Genomic DNA, 22,897 nt, shown 5'->3' with positions numbered 1-22,897 from the left:
CCGGTGACGTGTGACAATGTCACCCTCTGTATTAATTAATGTATTATTCATATGTTCTTAATCTATTGTAGGAAATAAAATTTCTTGTCTTAACATAGGCACTATGTAGGAATGATTCATAGTTGGGAGCAAAGCAAAAACACTGGACAATTCAGAACCATGACAAATCACGTTGTATAATCCAAGGGGTGTAAATACATGAATGTAAAATAAATACTGACTGCTTTTGTGTTTTGTCTACATATACTGGGCACCCTCATTTTTACAGCACTCGTATATACATTTTTTATCTGTCCCACAACCTGTGCAACATGGTTCTGTAAAGGTGCATATTTGCACCTGTTTTTTGCTTTGCTCCTATCTCTGAATCAACCCTGATTTCTATATTTTTTTTAAAACACTGTTTCTTAGTATTTTTATGTTTTTTACAACATACATAAATATTACAGAAAACAACAGTTAAGGTACAATAACTAACTTTATGGTTTTGGTAAAAAATAACAAGAACACGGGGGGATTCGGGTTGGGTTGCAGAAGCAAATTCCTTTTTGATGGACTAAACCACTGTAGGTGGGGCAAATGTAACATGTGCAGAGATAGTTACATTTGGGTGAGTTATTTATTCTGTGCAGAGTAAATACTGTCTGCTTTATTTTTACACTGCAATTTAGATTTCAGTTTGAACACACCCCACCCAAATGTAAATCTCTCTGCACATGTTACATCTGCCCCAGCTGCAGTGCACACGGTTTTTCCCATTAGAGAGAGATTTCGCTTTAGTGGGCAACCCTAAATTAGGCCCATGCTCTCTTGCTAGTGTTCCCTACCTACCTGACACCCTAGGACATTTACTAAAATTGTTCCCTGTGGACAGATCACTTTGAGGTCGAGCCACAATTATTCATGATTTACAGTAGTTTCAATATCATTTGATTAGAATATATTTACCCTAGAAATACACTCTAGCTCTCCCTCCTCTATATCTTATACTATTGTCTTACCTCTTACCCCCCTTGTCTTTCATTTTCTTTGTTTTAAAATTTCATTTAAATGTATTTACGCTCATCTCCATGCTTAAAGATTGGGTTCATGTTATACATTTTGTCAAATTGGTCTGCCTTGGCAGAAATTCTGCCATTTGTTACCCTCTTCCTTCTACGGATTTACTGTTTACATGTTCTTACAGATTATCATTGCTGTGACCTGACTTTTTTGGTATCATAGCAATACATATTAACACAAATACAGTAGTCATTATAATTTTATTATCAATATTAAGTGCCTTCTTCCTCCATGTGAGGCATTATAGATTATTATGTTCTGACCTGAATTTCTTAATATGTATAGTTACACATATTAGCACAAATAGTTATTATAATATTACAGTAGAGCTATTAAAGAGTGTACTCAAATATATTCTACATTATTGTAAATTAAATTATCAATTAAAATCACAAATGTAATACTCCCATTTTTTTTTATAGGATGCACAGATGAATAGTTTAAATAAGACAAAACTGAACAGTTATGTAGTGGCTTGCAGCATTGGAAATATCACTATTCGTGACCTTACAGATCCAGTGAAGATTACAGTTAGGCATCGGCAAAGCCAGGTAAAACATTGTTTTTTTTCAGATTGTTCATGGAACATGTACCATGAACCCACAAATTATGACGATGTGTTCACATACAATTACCTAAGATCGCACAAAATTGGTGCTCAATGACCTTTGTGACATAGTCGCTCCATGGGACTTTCTATTGCATCTGTGAAATCTGTGAAAAGATCCTACAGTAAGAACCTAGTACTGTATATTAGAAGTAAATTAAACTCAGGACATGGTACGCAGTCTGGGAAAAAAGGGCAGATATAAGTGCCACACTCACAGCATGCATCGTTATGGTTAATGCGTGACTTTAAATCAATTCCTTTACAACATAAATACTAAGTACTAGGCATTCAAGGTAAATGCTCTCCAAGGCAGGATCTAATGCTGAGCACACACTAAATCATATGAACCCAGCACTACATCAGGAGCGGTGACCCAACAGGAGCAATGACAAGCAATGGCAGGGGGTGGTAGTCAGGGGTGGTGATTACATAGAACATGCTACCAGCATGTATGGCCATGGTAGCAGTGTCATCTTTCTGACGTCCATGTATCCTTAGCGACATAGTGTGTACACACAAGATAATATTTTGATTTTGCCATTCTGACCCGTCAGAATGACAACATCGTTAACAATATCATCTATTGTGTGCCCAGCATAAGTCTTGCACTGTATAGTGCAAAAAGGATAAGTGTATGAGGGCACTTCTGTACATCTTACTGTATATATAACACTGTAAGAGACCAAGTCAATGACTTCCTAAACTACTGCATGGCCTATTGCTGACATGTATTTAAATGGACTAAAGAAACTGAGGAAATAAATGTGATAGCTCAAGTCAGGATTTTGAAATACATTATAATGAGCATAAACAATATCTTATTAGCACAGAAAGATATGTACCAAGATCACGCCCATATCTTGCCAATCCACGGCCGTTACCACAGACACGCCTCATTTTCATCGGTCAGCAGGCGGGACATTGTATCCCGCCTGCCGAGTAACAGGCGAGCAGGCCAAGAAAGGGCCAGGGTCACAACTGTCCCGACATTCGTGACCCGGAATTGAATACCCCCCTTAATACTCATTCTTGGAAAAAGTTGATTATTATTTTGTCAATATAGAAATAGCACATCTGAAATAATCTCTCTTAATAATACTCTCTCTGAAATAATACTAGTACATTTAATACTGTTTCTTTTTCTTTTAGGAAATTGGAGAACCAACCTGTGTTTACTGGGATACAAGAAAAAATTGTATGTTATTTCCTTTTATATTATTTAAACAAACACACATTAGCATTATTTCATTAGTGGGGATATACTGTCTCTATGGCCCTTATTCTGATCGGTGCGGCCCGATCAGAATATGCGGCCGCAACCGTGCAGGCGAATCCCCGCCTTCCATACGGATCGCCACCTGCCGTCTGTACGCGGATATGTGGCGATCCGCATGAAATTGGACGGGGATACGCCTCCTCCGTCTTGGGAGCAGCCCCTGCATTCGATGGTCGCCGAACATCGAATGCAGGGCCGCACGCTCCACCAGGTCCCGCAACACAAGACCACACGGACACTTGTCCGTGTGAAATCATGTATGGGGGCGGGCAGCTGACATCCGGCGATGTCAGATGCCCGCCCCGTACCCACGCGTCACGGCCTCATTACCATGCATACGCCCCGCGTTTGCATGGAAACGCCCATGAAACGCGGGGCGTATGCATAGGGTAATGAGGCTAAGTAGCCCCTCACGCCCCTCTACGCCCCCTGTGCGGCGTATAAAGAATCCGTGCGGCGAAATCGCCTGCACATGCGCAGACAATCAACATCGGCGGTCCGTCCGCATGCGGGAATTTCCGCACCGATCAGAATAAGGGCCAATGAGACAGATGTAATAAGAATGGGAGAAAGACACAGTGGAGAGAGGTAAACCTCCAATCAATTGGCCCCTAACTGTCATTGTTCAAATACAGCCCAAAACATGACAGCTAGGAGCTCATTGGCTAGCACTTTATCAGTCTGCACTTTATCAAACTCAAAGGCTTAGTACATCTCCCCTATTTTTCCTGCACTTTATCACTCTCAAAGGCTTAGTACATCTCCCCCATATTTCCTGCTGCTCTAGGAATGCTGGTATTGAAGTTAAGACCTGCCTAATTCCTATATATAAGGATTATTTATAAGGATTAATGTGACATGGCATAATTTACACATGACAGACTATAGGTCAGATGCATTATCTTCAAAAATTTAAGTGATGAGTGATAAACAACCAGCCAATCAGCTCCTACCTGTCATGTTACAGGCTGGGTTTTAAAAATGCAAGGCAGGAGGTGATTGGTTAGTTGTTTATCACTCTCCATTTTATCACATTTTGAAGCTTAGTGCATCTGGCCTCAGGACAGTAGAAAGCAGGGTCCCTGATTTGCCCAAGGCCAGCCCCAATCCTCTCAAACCTGCCCAGTCTGATTAGTACTCCCCACTTTTGATCAACACTCTGCCCCATGCGCAGTCCGTGGAACGGGACTGTCTGATGGAAATCAACGCAAGAGGGACATATGCAATAATTACCTGTACTTCATTGATGGCGTTTAGATAACACACTCTTCTACTACTACTGCTTCTATGAAACGAGATTCCGGTATTCAATATTCTGTAAATGCACAGGTTCCCAGGAAATAGATACTAGTACTCAATACTCATGTGCAGTTACAAGTTAATAAAAGATTTATAGTTCCTTCCCTGCTCATACCCTTCAGCTTAGTTTATTTTTCAGTACTTTCTCCCTGATTCCATTTTCTTTCTGTATTGTTAAAATAAAAACAAAAATTCAGGGGCGGCACTTTGCTGTCACTTCTTGGCGAGTGGCACCTTATGACATCACTGCATGATGTTTTGTTAACACCTTCTTTTGTAAAATGACCTATCCCCTCTGTAACTTTTAGCAAGTCTGCTGCACTGTAAATAAACTAAGCTACGGCCATCAGGCAAGTGAAGGAACAGCATTCCTGTAATACTGTATGTAATGCCTAATACTGTATGTAGTGGTTCTTACTGCATGACAGAGTACTGATTTTACTGTAAAATATTATTAGACGTGTAACAATGATTTTTTTCACAGACTTTTTCTCCAGTTGTAAAATATTTCATTTTATATTTATTTTTGCTTTTCAATAGCTGGCAAGGGTGGGTGGAGCCAAGATGGATGCAGCGTACTGGCAAATGAATCCAATGCTAATGAGACAGTTTGCTTGTGCAATCACCTCACCAATTTTGGTATACTGATGGTAAGTAGGCCTACACAAATATTAAGCTTGTTTGCCAATTTTACGTAAAAAGTGCTGACATTTCAGGAAATTATGTTTTTTTGTTACAAGGACAGGTCTAGCAATAAGGTATCTATAAAAGTGTGACTAAACAGACACAAATAAAACACATGCTGAAACTTTTATGAAAGCAGAAAGAATTTTCCTGTATCATTATAAATACACCATACACACTGGTGTGAATTTGCTATAAAAGCAACCAGAAGTTTCCCAGGTGAATGGTGTCATTAGATCCTGCGGGTGTGGTATATGGTCCTGACTGGCCGGACTCAGACATCGGGGCGAGTGCAACAAAGCCACGCTGCGGGCACGGTGGCTCGCTACGCTCACCACTTATTCTATTCTCCCTCTATGGCCGTCGGGACCCCGAGTGTCAGGGTTTTGACTGTTGGGATCCCAATGTCAGGGTAATGACTGTCGGGATCCCGACTCTCGGGAAACTGTCCAGCACCCGAGCCTGCTCCCTCACATTATAATGCAATGATTCACTAGTGTATGGGAGGGGTGGAGCCAAATGACTGTTTTATTATGAACAATTAATCTGCAGTGATTACTGCAGACACCCTTCTTGCAAGCAGTCCACAAGTTCCTGGACAATAGCAGTTGTTATGTTTTGCCATTCTGCACTAAGTACAATGACCAACTGTAACACTAAGGAAGGTCTAGTCAGCTTAATATGCACCAGTTTTTCCAAATCGGCCCAGAGGTTCTAATTGGGGTTAAGATCTGGGCTGTGCTGTCCAATCCATCTGGGTTAGCAAATTTTCTGTGAAACTCAGCTGAAAGACCCCACAGCATAACACCATCACCTCCATGTTTTACTGTATCTACTGTATACTTTTGCATCCGGTGTTTTCCTGGCAATTGTCAAACCCAAACATGTGCATCTGATGTGAAAAGTTCACCTTCATTAACACGTGAATGCTGCAGGAGCACACCATTTTGCTTGCGTTGGGTGTCTATTCACTTTGTCTGCATAGTATATTTTATTGTGTGTGTGTGTGAAATATACATATTTCACCACTGCACCTCATGTATCTCACTCCTTCTTTAAGGGGAAGTTCTGGGAATTAAAGGGAATTCTTTCTTATCGCTAAGCTGTACTTTTGCATCTGCTCCTTCCTTTGCACTCAACCTTAATATATAGGGGGAAATTTACTAAGATGTGTATTCTACTTCACATGTGATGTTGCTACGTAAAATAAATATACAGTATGACAACTGAGAAAATAGTTATCAATGTACTACAACAACGTTCAGAAACAGGATCATATGAAGTAAATAACTCAGCAGCTTAGTAATAAATACAGCCTGTATAGCTTCAAGGGGAAGATTATATTATTAATTTACTTATATAGCTCCATCATATTTACTTGTACTTTACTATTGAGAACAAAACAAGACAGGTTGTTAACAAACAGACAAAGTGGTAAGAGGGCCCTGGCTGCAAGCCTTATGTCCACTACAACTTTTAATTTTTTTTTAATTTTTGGCAAACCTCTATCTAATATGGTGGGCGCCCATTAAAAATATTACCATCATTAATTTGTTAATATTATATTATTTAAGGTCAGTTTAATGTTAATTACAATTATCATGAGTCTATAAACAGTTCAATTATTATTTGACAAATTTGATGAGCCTTGTGTTATATTTTTGTATTATTGAATTAACCCCTTCAGTGGCAATTCTGAGAATTTTCTGGGCTGTGCCTCAGTGCCCAGTCTGGCAAGCCCGAAAAATTCAAGGGATTGCCACTGTTTAGAGCCGCACCTCCCCCCCCCCCCCCCCCCCCGGCTGTTCTACTACAGTCTATAGTGCCGGCTCATGACAAGCCGGTTGCCGGGGATGGGGCGCAGGGACGGGCAGCTGCTGATTAACAGTTCAGCGGAACTGTCCAGACGTGGGAAGGCAGTGGTGGGTTTTTTTAGGGAGCGCTCCCCATAAAAAACTCGCCCAGTGGGGAGTGCTCCCTAAAAAAAAATCCTGTCTATAGACTGACTATAGTTATTGTGACATTATATATTTTGTGTCAAACTATTTTCTCTCATCTGTACTGTTCAGGTGGTTCCCAGATATGTCTCTCTCTCTCTTTTCAACTCTACACTATGTTAGTTTTTCCATGTATGACTTTTGTAGAAATACAATTGTTTACCCATGAAGTTTATTTTAGTTTGTTTAAAAATTAAATGTTACTTTTAATTTAAAATGTATAAAATGAACAATAATGTTTTTTTTTTTTTTTTTTTTTTTACAGGACCTCCAAAGAACTGCTCCAGTTATAGATGAACAAAATGAAAAAATACTTACTTTCATAACATATGTTGGCTGTGGGATATCTGCCATATGTACAGCTGCCACACTTTTGACTTACATTGCATTTGAGTATGTATATGTACCAGAAACGGTTTCCTTATAATCATTTAGTATGTTTTCTAATTACTGTACAATGCATCTAAAACAGGGGTTCTCAAACTCGGTTCTCATGACCCCACACAGTTCACGTTTACCAGGTCACTTGGCAGATGCACTCATTACTCACTGACACATTTTAAAAGATCGACAGGTGGAGCTAATTATTTCACTTGTGATTCTGTGAGGAGACCTGCAAAACATGCACTATGTGGGGTCCTGTGTACTGAGCTTGAGAACCTGTGAATGATATTGTGACAAGGGTCACACATACCGGGTAACATTTAAACAGCAGGTTTATTTCTTCCCAGCAGTGAAGTCACTCAAATGGGAATAACAGCAATTCACATCAGGTTATAGGTTACAGCATCACTTTCCATGTTCTGACAAACAATACAAATATACAGTCCAATGGCTCCTGATGTAACCCCAGACCCCCAGCCGATCCCCTGGCTGGCTTATTTAGCATCAGGAGCACTTTCCCTGTATACAAACAATATTCTAAATGGCAGCTAACAGGTGCTACTAATCAACTTGGCTGCAGTTCATTCCTAACCTCACTTAAAACCTGGACTAGATCAATGTTCAACTGCTGTTACATGGTTAAAAAAGGGAAATCCTGCTATCCCTGCTACAATATACATAGTTTGCTCTTAGCAAAGCAAGTTTTAGGTTTTGAAAGAGTATAATGTATATTTGTATTCCAATTTAACATGACAATATACATTATAATTCAGTTTATTTGTAGATTCAATAAGCAAAAAATGATAATAAAAATTATTATTCCAAATGTAAATTAGGGAGAGAAGGAAAATATGAAACAAAAGACTTAAACTGCTCAGATAATTTTGGCAAAAAATGTAATAGAAGTGGATACAAATTTTTTTGGGTGGGCAGAAAGTAATTATTGAATTAACCAGTTTTAGGTGGGAAGTGTTATTATTATTATATTATTATTATTATTATTATTATTATTATTATTATAAACTAAGTAAATTGTTACATTGGTGGGCAATTTAATGTATAAGGGCAGTGATAAGGGGATCATACATCTGTGATGGATTGCAGAAACTCTACTACTTGGCTAATCAGGGATTTTCAACATTGGATTTCACCAAATCCTTGACCCAGTAATCAAGAGAACACTATAGTACAGTTGGGATTTCCAGCATGTTGAATTCCATGAATCCCTAATGGATCCCTGATCATCAAGGTTTGCTAATCAATATTTTGATCAGTAGAATGGGCAATCAGCCTGTAGATGTATGGGCCCCACTAATGCTGTTCGTGCTGCCCATTGGCAGACTGACAGATTGTGTAATGGTTAGCATTACCATGGCCCTAACTGGGTGGAGATTTTACATTCTCCCTGTGCTTGCATGGGTTTCCTCCTACATTCCAAAAATATACTGGTAGGTTAATTGGCTCCTAACAAAATTAACCCTAGAATGAATGTGTGTGTGTGTACATGTGGTAGGGAATATAGATTGTAAGCTCTACTGGGACAGGGACTGATGTGAATGTTCAACTATTCTCTGTTAAGTGCTGCGGAATATGTGTCCGCTATATAAATAACTGTTAATAATAATAATAATAATAATAATAATAATAAAAAAAATAATAATAATTTGGTGGCAAACTGGTTAAGACCAGTCCTGTGTTAACTTACCAGAACTTGATAATTACTGTATGCGTTCACTGATATTGGTGTATTTGTAACATTAGAATCTGGGGCAAATATAATTACTGTTTCTGCCTCCTAGATTGTGAATCCTTGTAAACAAATATAATGCAATTAAAATGGTTATTTTATGAGTTTAGAAAGAAACATAGTATTAAACTATTGAGTTAATGAGGGGAATCCAATTGTATACCATAACACGATCTCCTGTCTAAAGTGATGGGAGATAGCGTGGCAGTATTCAATTGTTGATTTTTAACACACTGAGTTTAGAAAGCCATGCATAGCGGCTAAGCCCAACTAAACTAACTAGTGCGATGTGAAATGTCCTGTCTGAGCACTCAAATGGGTCACTCTTCACTCACTTCAGCTCCCTATCCCCCAGCGTGCGAGCAGAAGTACAGGTGCCAGCAGCTCATCACACTCCAATGGAGCAACAATTGAATAGCTCTATCAGGTGCCATCTGCTGGCTGCCGGCACGCTGACACATATGTCATTGCTAAATATCTGGTTGTAATAACAATAAGTATATAATATAATAACAGGTGCACAACGTAAAATCATTAGTAATACAGTATTGGTAATAAGACTGTACACCATTAATTATTGTTATCTGAATCTTTGTAAAATTAGAAAAATATTTAGTATTTCCGATGGAAATTTTATAATTTTATAATTTAATGTGTTTTTCTTCTAGAAAAATAAGGCGTGATTATCCATCAAAGATTCTGATGAACCTGAGCACTGCATTGCTGTTCCTGAACCTCTTCTTCCTCCTGGATAGCTGGCTTGCTTCCTTTGCCATTAACGAGCTCTGCATTGCAGTGGCAGCTTTGCTGCATTTCTTTCTCTTGTCTGCATTCACATGGATGGGACTAGAGGCTGTGCACATGTATATTGCACTAGTAAAAGTGTTCAACACATACATTCGAAGATACATATTGAAGTTCTGCATTATCGGTTGGGGTAAGTCATTCATAAAACTAGTGTTATCAAAGCCCATGAAAATTAGACTAATAACCTTTTCACATCAAAGTCAGCTCCAACCTGGGTCCGGTGCTTTCGCATTAACCCCAAATTGCCCATTATACAGAGAACAACCCGGTTTAACCCTTCTTATAACCCAGGTCAAGTTGCTGAGTTGGTCGACCCAGGTTATAAGGTGTGGTGCTTTCACATTTCACCTCCTCCTGGGTCCATATGTCACCAACCCAGTAATAACCCGGGGCTGAGGTGCGATATGAAAGGGGTTTAACTAAATTGATTTAGATGTGAATTGGTTTAATGAAGGTGTAGATAGTGGTACCCTGCTTTCATGTTCTCTTGTTGCAGGGGCCATGAGACTGATTTAACACAGATATTACATTTTATAACAGGTGTACCAGCTTTAGTAGTTGCGATTGTCTTGGCAAGTACAAACAGCGAAAGTGCCTATGGAAACGGCTATTATGGAGAGGATTCTAGTGGGAATGGTGATGCATTGTAAGTATAAATATAAATGGATTATTTCACAAGACAGGTGTGCATAAATGTCTGAGCATGTGTACATTAACATGAAGAATGCACTATTTGTCTTCATCCAGACCCAGACATTCATTTTCTCTCTTGTATAAGCACTACTATCATAGGGGCAGATGTATTAAGCCTGATGAAGTTATAAAGTTTAGATAAAGTAGAAGATAACACACCAGCCAATATGCCCCCAACTGACATTTTTCAAACCCAGTCTGTAACTAGACAGCTAGGAGCTGATTGGCTGATGTGTTCTCGCCTTCCACTTTATCTCTACTTTTAACTTCAGCAGGCTTAATACATCTGCCCAATAGTTAGAGATTTATTTTATGCACCATAAACATCTATCTCAAGCTTTGAAATCTAAGCTCATAAACCATGAGAATGTTTCAGTACATTATTGCTAGTAGTGACTGCTTTCTTTCAGCTGCTGGATAAGGAACAACACCGTTTTCTATGTCACCTGTGCTGCCTACTTTGGAGCTATATTCCTGTTGAATGTGGCCATGTTCATTGTGGTGATGGTACAGATCTGCGGGAGAAATGGAAAAAGGACTAATCGTAGTATTCGGGAAGAGGTGTTGCGGAACCTGCGTAGTGTTGTCAGCCTCACCTTCCTCCTGGGAATGACATGGGGGTTCGCTTTTTTTGCTTGGGGTGAAGCTACTCTTGCATTCCTGTACCTGTTCACTATTTTCAACTCCCTCCAAGGTATGGTAGTTTCCACTTACTACAATAGACAACCCTTCCATGATACAGTTTCCAATACTTCACTAAAAAACAACATGCTTTATTTCATAGGTTTGTTCATATTTGTCTTCCACTGTGCATTAAAAGAAAATGTGCAAAAGCAATGGAGGCGACATCTATGCTGTGGGAAACTGCGACTGCCAGATAATTCAGGTAATACTCTATTAATAAACATATAAGTGTATTTTTGTACCTTTTAGATCCATTTCAGTCCCTAGCCCAGAACATCAGCATATCAGCTAACCATGCCCCTCACCTCTATGAAGTAGTGTGCAACTAGCCTAACTGATTGCTGGTCATATGGGGACTGCACTCTATATATAATTGTGGCCAAAGTAAAACTATTCAGATCTGTGCAAGTTGCAACATGCAAACAGCTTGTTCTGAAATGTGTATGCAAATAAATATTCATGTTAAATATTGCTGCAATGCTTTGCACATCACTTACTTACACCAAACGCGTTCACAATAAATCATCTGTTGAATTGGGTTATCTTTGTTCTATTTCCTTTTGTTAAAAACGTGGTCTTTGCGTTTCAGATTGGAGTAAAACAGCCACTAACAACACAAAGAAGGTCAGCTCAGATAATCTGGGGAAATCCCTTTCCTCTAGCTCCATAGGCTCCAATTCTACTTACTGGACATCGAAATCCAAGTCAAGTTCCAATCCATTCTTTAAAAGGAACAGTAGCACAGGTGAGCATTTTATTTTTCAATACAGACACAAACTGTATACTGTATATATATATGTAGGGTGAGACTTGAAAAGACAATTTCTAAATAAGTCCATAGTACTGTAAATATGGTCAGCTAGTGCATAACTTTCCTTTTTTTGTTGCCAATTATACATTTAACAAATTGCAATTTATTTTTTGAAGTTATATATTCATACAGAAGAGTAAATTTACAGAGTGGCTGCTTTTGCAAGATCTCTGTGTGTTTAACCCAACATTTAAAATGGCAATGATATGAAAACAGCATGATGCGTTCAATTACTGCTGTATGTTCTTCTATAATGGCATTTGTATTGTACAGTACATGGGCTAGATTCCAACGCCATGCAGCGGGAAATGCCTGGCATGAGTAAGCTGAAAACTCTGTTAGCATTGTCTTTTTTTTGCGGAAAATGCATCTTATGCACAAGCAGACTCTGGTCAAAATGATATGCGATATAGATATGAACTGCATACAAAATGGAACGTTACAGTCAGGGTTAAAGTGGAGGGGGGGTTTGGAACTGAGTTTCACCACCTACAATGGTGAGGTCAGTGACGTAGCTTGGTTTGGGGCGCCCCTCCCGCCGTTAAAGGACGCCCCCCCCCCCGGCCGCCCGTGCCCCCTCCTATCGCCGCAGGCTTACCCAGTGGCGTAACTCTAGCACCGCAGCCCCCGCGGGGGGGGGGGGGGGGTGCTGTGCATGTGGGGGCGCCGGGGGGCTGCGGTGCTATAGTAATGCCCCCTCCCCCCATCCCCCGCAGGCTTACCTGTCTGCTTTTCTCGGCTCCCCTCCTGGCTTCAATTAATTCTATGCAGACGGACCACGATAAAATGGCCGCCCCCATACCGTCTGCTTTATGGGGCGGCCATTTTATCATGGTCCAACTCCATAGAATTGATTGATGCAAGGAGGGGAGCCTGCGGGGGATGGGGGGCGGGGGCATTACTATAGCACCGCAGCCCCCCAGCGCCCCACATGCACAGCGCCCCCCCTGCGACCACGGGGGCTGTGGTGCTATAGTTACGCCACTTGGTGAGGTTGAACTATTCAACCTACAGTAATTCTTGCAGCAAAGCATTAATGTTTGTAGGGGAGTCCCAAAAACCCTACAACTGGCCCTGGCTCTGCCTAATGGGGGGAGGAAAGGGGGTTAAAATTAGGTGACAGATGGAAATGAGTTCCCCCACCTCCCCAGGACTACTTTAAGCCCTGATTACAGTGTTCTCTAGGAAAACACTGTAGGGTGGCATTTCATATGCAGCTATAGCCTCAGTCACAGAATAAAGCTGCATATAATTTTAATCAGCAGAAGCTGCTTGTGCATTCTATATGCATAATACTGTGAATAACATGCAGTTTTATTGAAAAAATTGCATGATAAGACGCTCAGTCCTGCAGAGTCACACCACAGAAAGGCTGTTTAACTTGCAAGGAGGCTAAATGTATGTGGACACATCTGCACATGGGTTTAAAAGCTGCCACCAAGAGGTGGTGGTGGGGACGGGATACTAATAACCTGGGCCTAATGGAGGGACCTGTGTCTGCTGATAATCCCCAGCACACCCAGCACTTATTTATTCAAATAGGTGCAGGTTCTGTAGTCGATGGCAGCAGCGCTGCACAATTCAGCAGGAAAATTATGCTGCCATTTTGCTCATGCGCATTAGGAAAATCACTGTGTAAATGGCGCATGCACACTACTCTATTTCGCTGTACGCAGAAGAGGAGGGAGCCTGAATGGAGTACACACACTGGCCTCTTCTTCCTTAATACACCTCGTAGCAGTGAATTTACAATCAGACTTTTTCTATAATTTCCTAGGATGCAATATAGAAATGATAGGTAGAGTCTGGTTGCTATAGGAAACAGCCACACTTTTTTATTTTTAGAAGCCATTTGTGTTAATAATGTGTTAATTGTAAAATATCCCTTTAATGTACAGTTTTCCATTTTCCATTTTTGTCTGAGTCTGTTAAGAGCTTCCAATCAGGCTGTCTGAGTGATAAGTCTGCTAGTGCTGAATGATCCCATAAGTCATGGCATACTGTATCTATAGTATAGATTCTATACAATGGTCTTTCCATCTACTGTACCATGTGGGCATTAAGAGGTCACTTTTCCCCAGTAGTTTTATCTATGCTGATATAGGATTTCCTGTTCCCCTAGCACATTCCTGTTTGCAGAGCTTAAAATCCCTAGTGGCAGTAAAATCTTTATTCAGAAAATATCCGTGTAATAACTGCAGATAACTTTACATAAGTTAAAGAGCGTATTGCATGCATTATTCTCTAAAATGTAAAAACAGGTACAGATGCAGAGCCCTAATGCAATTGTAGCCATATTTTTAATTCATTGATTTAATTTAATAAAACAAAGTAAAGAATGCACACTTCCAATGAAAAGGGACTAGGGCCCTTATTCTGGTTCACTCACAAAGGCACGTTCCTTCCCAAATGGACAAAACCATGTGCACTGCAGGTGGGGCAGATGTAACACGTGCATAGAGAATTAGATTTGAGTGAGCTATTTTGTTTCTGTGCAGGGAAAATACTGGCCGCTTTATTTTTACACTGCAATATAGATCTCACCCCACCCAACTCTAATTATCTCTGCACAAGTTACATCTGCCTCTCCTGCAGTGCACATGGTGTTGTCCATTTGAAAAGGAATTTGCCATTGCGCATGAACCAGAATAAGGGCCATGATTGGCTGCAATGATCAACGCACGTGTCTGCGCTCAGTACTATAGTCATCGTCAGTAACCTGCCTCCCCATAACCTTACAGTGAGCTGTTGGAGAATAGGTAAACTGATAAGATGATTGTAGCACCTTAATTGATGGAAGGGTGCGGTCAGGTGTTCCGTTTTATTGGTCTTTCATTTTAGGTACCATATAGAATACTGATGCATACCCTGTGAAATGGTGATTGTAACTTTTAAGATATCAGCGTGGAATATGATTTATTCAATGCCCTGGATTGGAATTCCTTTCATCAAAACCATAAGAACATTTGGGAAATTGTCTAAAGAAAATGCAAAATAATAATTCAAACCTTTATGTGTTTTACTTGTTTGACACCTTGTGGTTTACACTAACGTTTCTGTTACATACTCAACTGACCAATACATTCCATGTTTATGGCATAGATAATGGCTTCTAAGAGCACGCCTTAACCAGAGGTGGAATCATCCAGGTAATGTTCCTGTCAGGTTGGTTGGATGCATGACCTTACAACAACTGGGTTGGGTGCTTTTGCATGAGGTCATAAAACGGAAAGGATCATTTCTAATCAGAATATCTCCGGCCATTCTTCTGCTTTATCTTGTGCCCATGGTGTTCATCTCTGAACTTCTACATTTTATTCCTTCTTCGCTGCCTTTTTATGGGAAAAATGGAACCTGGTGAATGGCTAATGTAATTAAGACCTCTGTGCATGTGTTAGCTGCAGCCACGTACTGTACATGCCTATTATGGCATTATAAATATCACGCTATACTGATATTTATAGTCATTTACAATATAATTGGTGTGTTCACACCTTCCAGCTCTTTTCTTACAGAAAGTAGACATTTCATGTATGCATCTAATAAGTTAATATTATATTAGTTAAGCTTATGCTACAATTACAGTTACATATGAATATTTTTATAAACCACACATAGGGCCAAATGTAATAGGGTGAGAGTTTCAGAAAGTGAGAGATTTTGGGAGAGTTTTCCCCCTTTTTTTAAAGCAGCAATCAATTACACTGCAAAACCTGGTTGATTTTGCCATGTATTTGAGTGCTGCTTTAAAAAACATTGGAAAACTCTCCCAAAATCTCTCACTTTCTGAAACTCTCACCCTATTACATTTGGCCCATACTTCTTAGCCCTTTTTGAGAATATTTTGCATCTACTTCAGTATGTACTGTATACACACAGACACACACTTGGATTTCTTTTTATTTACAATAAAACAATGAAACAAACACAATAGCTCTGTCCTTAATACACAACAGCAGCAGTCCTTTGGGGGCAAAGGTTTCCTATATGCAATATACTGTATATATTTGTGTCAGAAGCCAATTAAACAGAATATTTTGGATTGTTGGAGCAAACCAGAATACTCAGGGTTAAAGGCAAGCACAGGGAGAATATACAAACTCCACACATTTAGGACCATGTTGTGAATCAAACCCAAGCAAAATGCTAAACATTACACCAACCGCTACATTATAGATATAAAAGAAAGTTTATCTGTGTACTTACAGTATATGAATGGATATCTACATATTAGCATACACTGTATATTACTCTATCATAAAATGCATGTTATTAATGAGCAATTGTCTGCCAATTTTTAACTGTTATAAAGATTAAACCGACAGATTTATACTGTCTGACACTGTCCCTGTATATGTATCTAGCGCTCAGACTTTCCTGCACTGTGCACTAGAGCGGCACTGGCTAGGAAAAGGGAGAAGGCCCGAACAGAGGAGGCTGCACACGGCACTCTTCCTCTTTTAAAGTGCCTCTGGTTTAACAATCTGTTTTTAGTAAATGTGATTGCAAGTAAAACATATTTCCCTGCCAATGTGAAGAGAGTGCTTTAGGGGCAGATTTATCACCATTTGCATGCATATGATATGTGATACTCCACCCCAATCTGCTGTGTGATAACTGAGCACATTGCATGGATGCATCAATTATTGCATGCAGGGAAAGAGCTGCAAGAAAGCTCTGTCCCTGTGAATGCCCTCTGCAGCCTTACTTGGCAACCCGCCATAGCTATCCCCCCCGGCATGTTTTGACACCCTTCCCCACTGCTGCTCATACTCACCCAGGGACCGGTGATCGGTGCTTCTGGAGGGTTCCTGGCCATTGGGTCGTTTTCTGCTGCTTCACCCATGGGCCCTTATTCTGATCTGATTGCAGTGCAAATTTGTTTGGAAAATGCAGCCAGTATTTACCCTGCACAGAAACAAATAACTCACACAAATCTAACTCTCTGTATACTTGTTACATCTGCCCCACCTGCAGTGCACATGGTTTTGCCCATTATCCAAACAAATTTGTACTGCGATCAGATCTGAATAAAGGTCATGGTGCTGTGAATCACTTACTGCATAGTGGGTCATGCAGCAGCCCAGAAGGACCCAGCCCTCACCGTAGCACCGATCACCACCCCCTGGGTGTAGGTGTATATATGCTACGAAAATACAGCCCCTCGCATGTGGCTGCAGTAGGAGAAATCATTCAATGGTCGGTTACAATCAAATGATTTCTCCTGCCTTCGCAAATATGTCAGTGGAGACAGACTTATATTTGCGGGCCCTGGGACAAAGACTGGTTGGGTGACTGATGTCATGTGGTGTCAGCCACCTGCTCCTGGCAGACTTCGTCTTCATCCTGCCCATTGTTTTTATGGGGACACCCATGGAACGCTGGGCATTCCCATGGCCCAGCACAGTCACCGCCCCCCCCCCCCCCCCTTGAATGGCCTGGCGACATTATAAATCGCAGAGGCCACTCGCAGTCAGGGTTTGCACATGCACAGAAATACGCATGCACAAACCCCGACCATCAGGGCTGGGGCTGAATTCGGTTCACAGCCAGTAAACCAGAATCGTCCGCCAAATGTGCTTTACAAATTATCGAGCAAATCCACGGGGTCATGTAATAATGTAATTTCCAGTCTGGGACATCATAGCTTATGGCTTCCACAGAAACATAATCAATTAAGAGATTGTTGGAAACTGTTGTATGCAATAAATGACAGATACTGTACAAGCTTTAACTTTACCTCTTGGGAAATCTATCTCTGGATGCAGCTCTTTCCTATTAAATCCTCTCCATACAGCAGCATGATCACCTGGCTTGGAACGTTAACCCAATGCCATATTTTGGAATGTGAAACATGTACTATCATCACTTGCTTGGATGTATTTGCATTCTGATTATCATTCTGCCTGATCCTTTTCCATCTATTGCTGGGTTTATAATGAATTATCTTTCCACACTTATGATGAAATTTCTCTTCAATTTGAAGAATTACAGATTTCATTAAAGCATGCTCTGTTGTATTCCTGTATATGTATATAATTTACAGTGTAAGTTAGTTATGCATGTTAATATATATATATATATATATATATATATATATATATATATATATATATATATATACATACACCAACAATAGTGTATTCAGCCCCCTCTAATTGTAATGTCCATACAATATAAAATAATATATAAAAAATTAGATACACTTCGTAAGTTGTTCTTTTGAAGAAAGTTTTTCTTTTTCTTTTTCAAACTGTGCCCAGTACTGGTCATAGTTTGAAAAATAAAAAGAAAGACTTTCTTCAAAAGAACAACTTACGAAGTGTATCTAATTTTTTATATATTATTTTATATTGTATGGACATTACAATTAGAGGGGGCTGAAGACACTATTGTTGGTGTGTTTGAAGTATTTACAGTTCCAGCTAGTAGGGGACTGAGTGTCAACAGCGACCAATATATGTTTTATATTATAATAGTGCAATTTTAGAGACTTTTGTGTTGTATATATGTATATATATATATATATATACACTGTATATATATTAAATTTATTTATTTATATGAATAGTACTTTCTATTTTTATTATAGATAAGAAGTACAATAAGGCAGTGTATAAATTACTAAAATATAGTATACATTATTTAAGAGTCACAGAAACAGCAACATTTAAACACATTCAACTCTTAAATTGTATTGTAACTAATGTGGGATGATATTACTGGTCAAAACATCCACATTTTTCAGGTTTTATCGAAATAAAAGCATAGCACTAAAAATTGAGAATATAGAAGTAGACTTGAATTGAATGAGAACTAAAAAATGCTGGGTGTTGACTGGGTTTTTTTCGGAATTGTTTCATGTATTGGATTTCCACTTCAATAATGAACAAAAAATATTAAAACATGTTTCGCATTAAAGAGCTACAGCACAGCATAGTAGACTCATTTAGCTATCTGGTGGCAAAACTAGGTTGGTAAAAGTTAGAAATATAGTATAGGTTATATCAAGACTTTTTTGCATATTAGCACATCTTGCACTTAGGACAACTGCTCCTTACAAATGCAGATGTGGATCCAGAAATGCAGGACCTGTGTGAGCATACCCAAAGTTCTATATGGGCTTGTTGATGCAAGTAAGACCTATGATCACTAGGACAGAGACCAGGTGCTTATGCTCTTGTCAGGAAATGGAACTCTTGTGGTTTCCTGACCCCTTGTGCCTCAAACGATAAAAAGATGGTGTTATCAGCAGTGGCATCTACCTGACCATAGTGGGGGGCATTGCTGGGCTTCTACCACCATGTCCCCACCACGTCCGATGCCTGTGCAATGCAGTTGACAGACCCATAGAGGCCAGCTAGGACTGCACAATAAGGCAGGGAGTGGCTTCCTGCTTATTGCAGCCCTAATTAGCAGTCTCGGAGATAGGAAACACCTCCCAATGGGACTGGCAGGTATGACTTCCGCTAGGACCAGTCACAGTGAGGCCACATGGCTTAACTAAGATTTAGAAAGGTGGTAGATTTCACTGCAGGTAAAGGGGGGGGGGGGGGGGCTGCCCATAGGTAGACTATGCCATAGGTGTTGATAAAATCTGCTATTCATACATAAGATGACCCTACAGTATATTGCAGTGTTGACACAGCGTACATCCTTTTTTCAGTTGCAGGTTACACTTAACTGTACAGTGTGCAAACTGCATCCAGCTAACATGTTGCCCAGTGTGTTTATGTACGCTGTTGTATTTGGCCTTTATTTGTTCTTCTTCTAGTACAATGAATTATTTATGAAGGTAGAATAAATTACTTTAAGGAGCATGTATTCCCAAAGGTTCTTATACATCGTAATGAAAATCCGCATATTTATATATATGTATCTATTTTACTTTTGCAGGTTACTTATTTGGGGACAGACCCTCAGTCAAGTTTACACCAGTAGATGGGGAACAAACATCAATTCTTCCAGTTCATCATGTGATTGACAAAGTCAAGGGGTATTGCCATCCCCACTCCGAAAACTTTTATAAGAACATTATTCTGTCCGATTCCTTTAGCCACAGTACTAAGTTCTAACCCAAAAAGGGAAATACAACGTTGTGATGTGGGAACACTGACTGAAACCAAATGAAGCACAAAATGGAATTTTAATCACATGTTTAATAAAAATGTCCTTAGAATGACACCTTACAATAACGGACACGAAGAAGGGAAAATCTTACAAACATTTCTGTTAAATGACTGTAAAGTTTGTGGGATATTTTAAGTTTTCAAGGCTTTACTCAGCAAATCTGTTTCCAGGAATTGGAACACCTGTGGCTTCTAAAAGGAAAGACTAAATCAGGACCATATACAGACCCCATGCCTTAACCCAATTGTCCTGAGCCAATGCACCTCATTTTAAAAGTGTAAAAATGACTTTTTTTTTCTAATAATGTAATTGCTGCAAAGGGCAAATGTATGACTTTGCTTATAACTGTTTACCATTAGACAGTGCAAAATCAATATAATGGACCTTTGGGCAAAATCTAACCACGATTGTTCTTATGTGTTCCGACTGCACGTCCTCATGTACCTAATGCTCATTTACTCATGCAGACTACTGTTATGTGACCTTTTATTTTTATTTTATTTTTAATTGTCCTTGCTGTATTTCAACATATTATTGAAAAACATATTACAGTAACTTGTTCATATGTATCTGCGGAATTAAGCCTTCCAGAACGGTATGGATCATTGGATAAACAGAAATTAGGTCTACAAGCATTAGATCGACCACTGAAGGTCGTCATGACAGAAAGGCAACATGCATGAAGGTCGATATGGGTTAGGTCGACATGGTTATTAGGCAGACACAAGCATTAGATTGACAATAGGAAGGTCGCTAGTCAAAAGGTTGCCATGGGGTTTTTCACTTTTTTTGTTCTGAATGTTGACACAGTCAACATGGAAACTAAAAAAGTGTACTGCATCTTGCCATACTATTTTATCCTCCCACCACGCCCTAGTGGATGGTAGGGCATGAAATACCGCCTAATAAAAATGAACCTTTTGACTGTTGACCTTCCCCATGTTGATCTAAAGTTTGAGTCAACCTAATGACCCTGTCGACCTCCGTGCACGTCGACCTCCATGCATGTCGACCTTGTCAAGTTGACCTTCATGCATGTCGACCTTCAGTGGTCTAACTAATGCTTGTCGACCTAATGCTTGACCTAGAGACCATATCCCTTCCAGAATCTTTATATACACATTTATATTGTATCTCTAAGGTTTAATTATAGACAGAAATAATAACAGAAAACAGAGATTACAGTTACATCAAAGTAATTAGAACACAGCGCCAACTGTTTAATGCACAGGCAAAAGATCGTACAGAAATCATACACATTGGAATTCTCATAAAAATGAATAATCTGACACTAAGATATCAAAATTTCTGATCACCTTAAAATGAATACAGCAAAATCAGATATAATACATTTTTTTGATCCTTATTGTTGCAAACAAAGATTTCCAACGCTAATTCGTTTATGACAAAAGGCCTTACCTAAAATAGTAGCTTTAATATTATTTAAAAATGCATTATCTTAGATTGGACTTGCTTCACTATTTCTGAGATCCATATTCTCATGGTCTCCTGGTATTTGTGTAAAATGTTTTTCCTATTATTTATTATTATATATAATTTTGATTTAATATTACTGTGAAAGGCTATGTAAATTAACAAGATAATACAATTTGAGTTTATTATGCACTTTGGTAAATATATAATTCAAAAGACAATGGGCGAAATGTAATAGGGTGTGATTTTTTAGACATGTGCGATTTTTGGTCAAAAACGGCCGAAATCGCACATTTTCCGAAAATCGCACATTTAATAGGTTGAAAATCGCGGTAAAAAATCGCACTTTTTACCGCGAAATCGCACTTTTCTAAGTGCGATTTTTAGTCACATTTCAATTCGCATCCAGATGTTTTCCCATTATAAAGTATACAACTCGCAAATGTAATAGGGTGCGATTTTTGGTCAATGTTACCAAAAATCGCAAAAAAAATAGACCAGGTTCTGACAGGCGATTTTGACAGAACCATGCACAGATCATTGAGATCTGTGCATGGTTCTGTTAATAAAAATGTGTAAAAGTGTTTTTATAAAAAAAAAACGGCGTGGGGTCCCCCCTCCTAAGCATAACCAGCCCCGGGCTCATTGAGCCGGACCTGGTTCCAAAAATACGGGGGGACAAAAAGCATAGGGGTCCCCCGTATTTCTGAAACCAGCCCCGGACTCTTGGACCGGTCCTGGTTCCAAAAATACAGGGGACAAAAAATCTGGGGGTCCCCCGTATTTTGAAACCAGCACCGGGCTCCAACAGCCCGCGGTGTCATGCCACAGCCGGGGGACACTTTTTATACAAGGTCCCCCGGCCAAAACATGAGCACCGTGGCTGGTCAGCCTTGGACGGGGTACCTGGAGGAGTGGGGACCCCCCCAATAAAGGGGTCCCCCCCCCCCAGGCTTCACCCGTCCAGGGCTGAAGCCCGGGGCTGTCACCGGCGTCCGTGGCCAGTGGACGCCGGCCTGATAGGGTTAAATTCATCATACATATCATTACATTGCTTTTTACCGGCGAACTACAAGTGCCAGCAGACCTCCCCCGCATGCTGGGACTTGGAGAACCACAAGTCCCAGCATGCGGGGCATTAATGGGCCCGCTGGGACTTGTAGTCCACCTGTAAAAAGAATGTTTATAAAAAAACACACACACAGAGAAGTACAAGTTTATTACACACACACACCTCAATTTTACACCAGCGCTACTTACCATTCCTGGATCCAGCGCT

The 22,897-nt window shown here is 39.9% G+C and overlaps 1 protein-coding gene across 5 annotated transcripts in view; it reads left to right on the top strand.

Moving 5' to 3' along the window:
* ADGRG6 (adhesion G protein-coupled receptor G6) overlaps window positions 1–22,058 on the top strand; it is a 171,832-nt gene extending 149,774 nt beyond the window's left edge. For 2 of the 5 annotated variants that reach the window (XM_083176215.1, XM_083176218.1), the window contains 10 exons: window positions 1,485–1,613; window positions 2,822–2,867; window positions 4,788–4,897; window positions 7,194–7,321; window positions 9,728–9,996; window positions 10,407–10,512; window positions 10,970–11,253; window positions 11,344–11,445; window positions 11,833–11,988; window positions 19,951–22,055. In XM_083176215.1, coding sequence (XP_083032341.1) covers window positions 1,485–1,613; window positions 2,822–2,867; window positions 4,788–4,897; window positions 7,194–7,321; window positions 9,728–9,996; window positions 10,407–10,512; window positions 10,970–11,253; window positions 11,344–11,445; window positions 11,833–11,988; window positions 19,951–20,129 — 1,509 coding nt within the window. In that variant the 3' untranslated portion in view covers window positions 20,130–22,055. Of the gene's footprint in view, window positions 1–1,484; window positions 1,614–2,821; window positions 2,868–4,787; window positions 4,898–7,193; window positions 7,322–9,727; window positions 9,997–10,406; window positions 10,513–10,969; window positions 11,254–11,343; window positions 11,446–11,832; window positions 11,989–15,156; window positions 15,204–19,950 lie in introns of all 5 variants that reach the window. The other 3 variants (XM_083176216.1, XM_083176219.1, XM_083176217.1) reach the window with 3 other exon arrangements.
* Window positions 22,059–22,897: the final 839 nt, after the last annotated feature.

The sequence above is a fragment of the Crinia signifera genome, chromosome 3 (genome assembly GCF_055691185.1).
Source record: "Crinia signifera chromosome 3, ASM5569118v1, whole genome shotgun sequence".
Classification (NCBI taxonomy): Eukaryota; Metazoa; Chordata; class Amphibia; order Anura; family Myobatrachidae; genus Crinia; species Crinia signifera.
This window is presented reverse-complemented; position numbering and strand designations above follow the sequence as displayed.